Here is a 7,500-nt window from a genome sequence, read left to right on the forward strand (position 1 = left end):
TCGCCTGCAGCAGCAGATAGTACTAGTGTTCAAAATGCCCCCACCAACAGTAATAATAATAGCAGTGGCAGCAATAATAATGACAAGCACAAGTAAGTGACATTTATCATAGCTGTCTTATTGTACATGAAAGACACAAGCTCCTCCCATCAGGTTACTGCTTTTCTTTTGTTAGTGTTGTAAAAAAATTATCTGGCTATTCACTTAATGTAATCTTTATTCCACACATCACCAGGTCCTCTCAAAAGCCCCTGCTGCCCATTGATCCCGAGAGTCTGGAGAAAGCTCAAGTCACCATCCTTAAGCCTGGATTGGAGGCTGAGGAAGTTTCACCCACCAAGTCCACCAAAAGGAACAGGAAAAAGAAGGTCAAAAAGACTGTCAATCAACAAAACCTTCTTGGAGATCCTCTTGAGTCTGATTCATGTGTTCAGTGAGTCCCTCAGTGTTGTTGTTGAATTATTCATACTGATATACAGATTGAGAAAGGCATTTGGGAACATGAAGCAAGAAATCTTGTAACTTAAACAAAAATATCAGTGTTGTTGAATTATTTCATACTGATATACAGATTGAGAAAGGCATTTGGGAACATGAAGCAAGAAATCTTGTAACTTAAACAAAAATATCAAAACTTGTGTATGTACATAGTTAAGCCTTACAGGTTTTAGATTTACAGAATTTTGATGCAATGCTAGGAATAATTTATCTGAAACCTTTCATAAGATTTTTTTTTGTTGAAAAACATTGTGGCACAATATGCTGTTAGGCTTCTTCATTTGCATTGGCACACCCATGATTACACTTCATTAACACATTCATGTATTGACTGAGAAATAGGAATATTTGGTCTAAGGGCAAAATTAGTTAACTGAACTGATCTTGGCCACACAGAAGTGAATACATTGCCCGCCTGCGAATGTTGCGGCAGCAGAGGGATGCACTTGAGGCTGGTGAATCCCCCAACCCTATGAAGCCCATCATTATTAGCTGTGACACCCAGAAACCTGTCATTCTGGTCAGTAACTGCTGTTCTTGCTGGCATGTTAACCTTTTGAGTTTTATTCCCAGAAATGTATGCCATTTTGTCCCCATTTACCCTCTTTGTTCTCAGCAGATCAACAGAAGCCAGGTGTTTATTATCAATATTATCAGTGAGATGATTCATCAATACTCTAACCTTTAGGCTTCATAAAAATATGCAGCTCATACTCTTCCATGCAGTCTCTCCATGCTGGTGCCTAGCCACCATATGGGTTTGCAGGCACACTTTGTGGTATTGAAACTGATTTGAGAGGATTCTTGGCCTTGGCTTCAGCTGAAATGTAAAGCAGCATATTGGGGCAGATGGTGCAAGCTACACTTATGCCATTGGTTCAGGAAAAGTGGCACTGTCAGTAAGCTGGCATACCACCACCATTTTTTTCATTGGTGTTGCTTAACAATGTCTTCTCTGGTTCAGCTGGATCCTGACAATCCTTTCTACCTCCCACAACACTTGCGGGACAATCCTGAGGAGCTGGAGAGAGTGCTACAAGAGAAACTGACCACTAGTTCACCACCAGGCCTGCAGCAGGAGACCATCAACACCCTTCTGGACGTGAGTGCAGCCATGGCTCTCCTCTCTCTCTCTCTCTCTCTCTCTCTCTCTCTCTCTCTCTCCTCTCTCTCTCTCTCTCTCTCTCTCTCTCTCTCTCTCTCCTCTCTCTCTCTCTCTCTCTCTCCTCTCTCTCTCTCTCTCTCTCTCTCTCTCTCTCTCTCTCTCCAATGTATCAATCTTTTGGTAGATTTTTTTACAAGTATAAGAAAACTTGATATGTAAGTAGTCCAGTAGGACTTCAGAGATCTAGGCTTGTACAGTGAGGTTACTGGAGACTGTGCAGGTGGTAAGCTGTCTTTAGGTGATGAAGGCTGATACTTGCAACCATAAAGACCATTTTGGATTGATGATATTGACAGACCATGTATTTTTTTTTTCTTTTATTTATTTGTTACCTCTAAGCTCTTTAATCATCTCTCCCTTTGCTCCATACAGTTTCATGTATGACTGGCTGAAGTCTGAGGGCCCAATGCGCACCAATGACCCAAGGCTGGCTGAACAGGTAGCCGAGAACTTCCCACAAGAGGCTCGGGATTATGTGATACAGTGTGGAGGTATCACTGGCCTCCTTATGCAGTCTCTTAAGTTTGCCATGATTGACAATATTATATGTGTGCATGACGATGTTATGAAGGCCCAGGAGATGATGTGCCAGGAGGTGATGGACAAGATGATGCAATCCAAGTATCTGGTTCGGTACAGGTAAGGCTGAATGGGAAGCTGTTGAGGGATTGCTCATGTTGTTTTAGTAGTGCTCTTTTAATGGCATTGCTACTTGTACCTCTGTGTTATTTACCTATAGTGTGTTTATCTTGTTCGTGTGTGTGTGTGTAAGAGAGGCCAGTCTAGGCCAAAATAATGAATGGAAAAAAAGTCCACTCAGTGCTGTTCCCAAATAGAGACAAGGAAAAAGCCAAGAGAGAACCAGTTTATTTTTTTCATGTGTCCTGTTACTCCTCTTTTAAAGCAGATCAAGTTATAAGCAGAAAGAAGAAAGTTTTTGTTTGATGGCAAAGATAAATATACTTAGATAAAACTTAAGTATTAAAAGTTTGTTGACAGCAAGATTATTGGTCCATTTTCTTCTCTCAGTGATGGACAAAAGGCCAAACGATTCACCCATCTCTTGGATGACAACAAGAGTACCTGCTCAACTACCTCCTCCTCATCCCAACCTGCTGGCTCAGTGGCAGAGTCAACCATCTCCAGAGACTCAGCAGGCACTGTCACCAGGTGGCACACCAACCACACCAGAAATGACGACCCCAATAACAATGACAATGATAGTGAGAGCACTGTGTCCCTTGCTCCACTTTCCAAAGCTGTAGTGGACCAGTTTCATAAATTTGCTGTAAGTCTTGAAATACTGTTCTTTGATCTTAATTTCCACCAGATTGAATTATGTGAGCTTAATCATAGCTGAAATATGTTTGATCTTGGTATCTAAGTTAAGGCTGAGATGTAGACTTTGTACCAGGTTGAGTTAGGTCTGTCAGAAATTATATTCCAATTGGTATGAGTTTCTATTTTCCTATATCAAGGCACTCTCTCTCTCTCTCTCTCTCTCTCTCTCTCTCTCTCTCTCTCTCTCTCTCTCTCTCTCTCTCTCTCTCTCTCTCTCTCTCTCTCTCTCTCTCTCTCTCTCTCTCTCTCTCTCTCTCTCTCTCTCTCTCTCTCTCTCTCTCTCATATGTTATGCATTATCCATGATATTTTGTATCATGAATATCATACTACCTGTGTTGTCTTGTATCCTTAATTTTCCTCTAGCCCTATCTCAAGACTGGTGAGTGTGTGCATTGCAAGCACGTTATGTTTATAAATCAATATGGACATTGCAGGTTTGTGCCCTGAACCCAACCGCCCCAGAATTTGAGCCTCTCGTCAGCAACGATGAGGGGAAATCTGAGGATGATGATGATGATGATGATGATGATGATGAGGATGAAGATGAACTCAAAAGACAATACAAAAGAAAACTCTTTGATAATGATGAAAATACAAGACAATGGAGCAAAGGTCGGTTGTCACCCACCAATTTTTATGTATTTATTTCTTTTTTTCCCTTACTTTTTTTCTGATCTCTTCACCACAGTTATGAAATTTTATATATGATATCTTTCCTTCATGGATAATTAGAGGTAGTTAGCTACAGTAAGTAAGCATTTTGGAGTAGGAACAAGATGGTACTGATAACCCACACTTATGCTTATCAATTGTATGCCTTCGTTTGTAATCACAGGAGATTGTGAATACATAGAGAACTGGGCAGCACAAGCAGGAGAGAAAGTTCCTATAATGCCTACTGATGAAGATGAGATTGAGGTGGTACAGGATGAGGAGCAGGAGGAGGATGAGGAGGAAGAGGAAGATGAGGAAGCTGAGGAGAGGGAAGTTGTGGTAGGAGAGGGAGAGGAAGAGAGGACAAAATCCTTGCAAGATGAGGAGGACTTAGAGGGAACAGAGGTGAGTGTTAATGCATTGCCTTACTGCAGAGATCCAGCATGTCTTACCTTCATGTTGGAAACACTTCATATACAGGTGTTGGTGGATAGAGTGTTGCATACATGTTGCTTGATGTAAACTAATTTTGAAGAGAGAAATTGATAAGTAATAAAACATGAAGGATTTTTAGGAATGGCATAAGAGATACAGAAGAGTTATACATGCTCATATTTTTCATGCTACAAATGATGGAATCAATGGAGTTGCATCAGTAGTGAAAAAGTTAAAAAGATTTTTGTGTGCATTCATAAGTTTATAAGTAAGTAAGAATGTGTGAGTGTATACACATTTAAGCTTCCTGTAACCTGCTCATTTCCACCAATTTCAGCAATACATCAGTCAGCTGCTAGAAGAAAAAGAAAAGTTGATAGGAGACCTTCAGAATGAGCAGCAGCAGAATCAGGTGTTGAGTGACAAGCTCTATCAGGTGAAGTCACAGTACAAAAGTGAAGTCATGAAGCTCAAGCAACAGCTGGAGGAACTTAAGGATCAAAATAGAGTGAGTTTGCTTTTCAGATTCCCTATTAAAACTTGTGATTGTCTTTTTTGTTTAAAGTATTATCTCTGTCTGTTTGCCTTTCCTTCATTCTTTTCATCTTTCTCAAAACACTTTGGCATTTATATATTATAAGAGAATATAAACTGTCCCTTCAAAATATACACAAATAATCCACTCAGCATATTTTTTTAGGAGCTCACCACAGAAAAGAATGCCATTGTGTTGCAAAGAGAGGCAGACACTAAGAAGTTCAAGGCTGATTTATCCCGAATGAATGAGGAAATGAAGGCCACCGGGAGTCGCCTACAGTCCAGTGAACTGAAGGGGGAACGTTTCCTGGACCAGAACAATGAACTGCAAGCCAAACTAGCAGAGGAAATGTGAGTCAAGGGGAGAGGTGGTGCTGGTGGTTGTCCTGTGGGAGAAAGGAGGATGTTAGTTTCTGTGTGATATTGGAGAAAGTCTTGCATGTCAGATCTTTTTCTGGTTTATTTACTTTTATTTCACACACACACACACACACACACACACACACACACACACACACACACACACACACACACACACACACACACACACACACACACACACATTTATGCAAAGGATTCAATAAGTTAATTAAAGGATGAAAGTTGACATTACTTGTGTGCATGTGTTTGTGTGTGTAAGGCAAGTAGGTTAACATTACAGCTAAAGTGGGCCAGCCAGGGAGATTGATAAATATTCTGCAACACAAAAGACAGTATTTGGTAAAAAGGGCTGACATGTATCCACACATTAGGAGGTTATCATGTTTTGTCATCATGAATCAAATAATAACCCAACATATTTTTATGTTCAGAATTGTTCATTTACTGCTATATTGCCTTCTATTTCCCATCTACTCCACTTTTTGTTGTGAATACTTGTGTCACTTATAAAAAGATTTTGGGAGTCTGTTCTCTTATTCCTCCTTCTCCAATCCCAGGGAGCTGAACACTCAGCTGAAGGAGGAACTAGAAAAGATGAAGAATCTGCAGGAATCCCTCACTAGTTGTTCTCGGCGGGCACGTGAGGCAGAGGTCAAGTACTTGTGTACTAAGAAGGACTTAGTGGATGCCAGTATGACCAGGTGAGCCATGGGAGTGTCCATGAGACTTTGTTGATATTCTTGACACATTGTTGACAGCTGTAAAGTAAGGAAGATGTTTGTTATCTTAATGCCTTATTTGTGTAGACAACAATAGGAAGCTCAGGCAACACTGACTATTTTTATTCTGCTGTAATTTGGTGCACCAATGATTAGGGGGTGAATGATATCTAAGAGAAGTGACTATTACATACTAAAACTCAGACCGCCTCTTCCTCCTCCACTAGTACCATCTCTCGGCTGACAGAGGAAGCCACTGCCATGAAACAGCTGCTGCCGGGAACGACAGAGGACAGTGTGCTGGATCGCACCACCCTCACTCGCACCATTGTGTTATGGGACGAGGCCATCAAGAAACTCCTGGAGCATCAGAGGATATTCAAAGTGAGTTGTGCACACACACACACACACACACACACACACACACACACACACACACACACACACACACACACACACACACACACACACACACACACACACACACAGGGGAGGGATAACAAGATGCAGAGTAGTTGGTTGTACAGTTAAGTTGCCAACACTACTAGCATGGATCTGAATTCTCCTCAGCCTCAGCTAGCTTAATATAACAGCAGGAGAGTCTATTTGCACCAATCCATGCAGCTTGTCCTCACACACTCAAGTCCCCTCTCTTCCTTGTTCTTTACCTTCCTACCTCATCTCTCTCTCTCTCTCTCTCTCTCTCTCTCTCTCTCTCTCTCTCTCTCTCTCTCTCTCTCTCTCTCTCTCTCTCTCTCTCTCTCTCTCTCTCTCTCTCTCTCTCTCTCTCTCTCTCTCTCTCTCTCTCTCTCTCTCTCTCTCTCTCTCTCTCTCTCTCTCTCTCTCTCTCTCTCTCTCTCTCTCTCTCTCTCTCTCTCTCTCTCTCTCTCTCTCTCTCTCTCTCTCTCTCTCTCTCTCTCTCTCTCTCTCTCTCTCTCTCTCTCTCTCTCTCCTTATTTTCAGTTCCCATTCCTTGAACTTTTTTGCTGTTATCAATAAATATAGTGAGTTGTATCTCCACATCCATCCAGGATGAGGCCACCCGCCTGCTGGGGATGATTCATCAAGGACGTCCCCTCAGTGCCCTGCCTGCTGGGGACCTTCCCATTCCACCCATCCCTGAACTTAATGTTGCTCCCATACTCAGTCGCTTCCAGGTAAGTAAAGAGCATCAGCACAACTTATAAGTGTATGTGGAAAAATGAGGTTTTAAACTTCAGTCTTTTGTAGCTGAATTTTTTTTTAGCAGTGAAGAACACTGTATAAAAAGAAATGAAGATCATTCTGAAATACTGTTGCAATGTACTGGAAATCAAGATCCTCTCCCAAACCAAGTTTCTGCCAACAGAACAACCACCACAGACCTTCTCCACCTACATTTGGCGTCTCTGAAGTATTATCCATGGACATGCCCAGACACTCCAGCCCAGGTCCCCAGGGACCACCACACAGGTCCAAGGCCACTCCACCACCACCCATAGCTGACCCATCATCTCAAGTGTCTATCATGCCCATCTCTTTACCCATTATTCCACATGGGGCACTCAGTGGACACCCCTTGTTTGTACACAATGGTGGCCTTCCTCCCAATCATGCCAGTGCCTATGCCAGTGGTGCCATACCAAAGAGTGGTACCAGTGCTCCACCTGGAATTCAGCATCCCAAGGCTGCAGGTAACTGCTAATGTCTCATCACCATCACTAGAAATTTTGTATTTCAGAATTGTTTTGACTGAGGTGTTATGATCTGCCTTTTAATTCATGAGTGT

General features: G+C 42.0%; 1 protein-coding gene across 3 annotated transcripts in view; it reads left to right on the forward strand.

Moving 5' to 3' along the window:
* LOC135090079 (E3 ubiquitin-protein ligase TTC3-like) overlaps positions 1-7,500 on the forward strand; it is a 26,139-nt gene that overhangs the window by 5,635 nt on the left and 13,004 nt on the right. For all 3 annotated transcript variants that reach the window (XM_063986382.1, XM_063986383.1, XM_063986384.1), the window contains exons 7-20: positions 1-92; positions 236-433; positions 895-1,018; positions 1,463-1,599; positions 2,036-2,302; positions 2,693-2,951; positions 3,441-3,618; positions 3,842-4,065; positions 4,433-4,603; positions 4,796-4,983; positions 5,571-5,714; positions 5,960-6,116; positions 6,764-6,889; positions 7,081-7,405. The exon at positions 1-92 is cut by the window's left edge and continues 3 nt beyond it. In XM_063986382.1, the coding sequence (XP_063842452.1) occupies positions 1-92; positions 236-433; positions 895-1,018; positions 1,463-1,599; positions 2,036-2,302; positions 2,693-2,951; positions 3,441-3,618; positions 3,842-4,065; positions 4,433-4,603; positions 4,796-4,983; positions 5,571-5,714; positions 5,960-6,116; positions 6,764-6,889; positions 7,081-7,405 (2,590 nt within the window). The remainder of the gene's footprint in view (positions 93-235; positions 434-894; positions 1,019-1,462; positions 1,600-2,035; positions 2,303-2,692; positions 2,952-3,440; positions 3,619-3,841; positions 4,066-4,432; positions 4,604-4,795; positions 4,984-5,570; positions 5,715-5,959; positions 6,117-6,763; positions 6,890-7,080; positions 7,406-7,500) is intronic.

Source organism: Scylla paramamosain, chromosome 34, assembly GCF_035594125.1.
Source record: "Scylla paramamosain isolate STU-SP2022 chromosome 34, ASM3559412v1, whole genome shotgun sequence".
Taxonomy (NCBI): domain Eukaryota; kingdom Metazoa; phylum Arthropoda; class Malacostraca; order Decapoda; family Portunidae; genus Scylla; species Scylla paramamosain.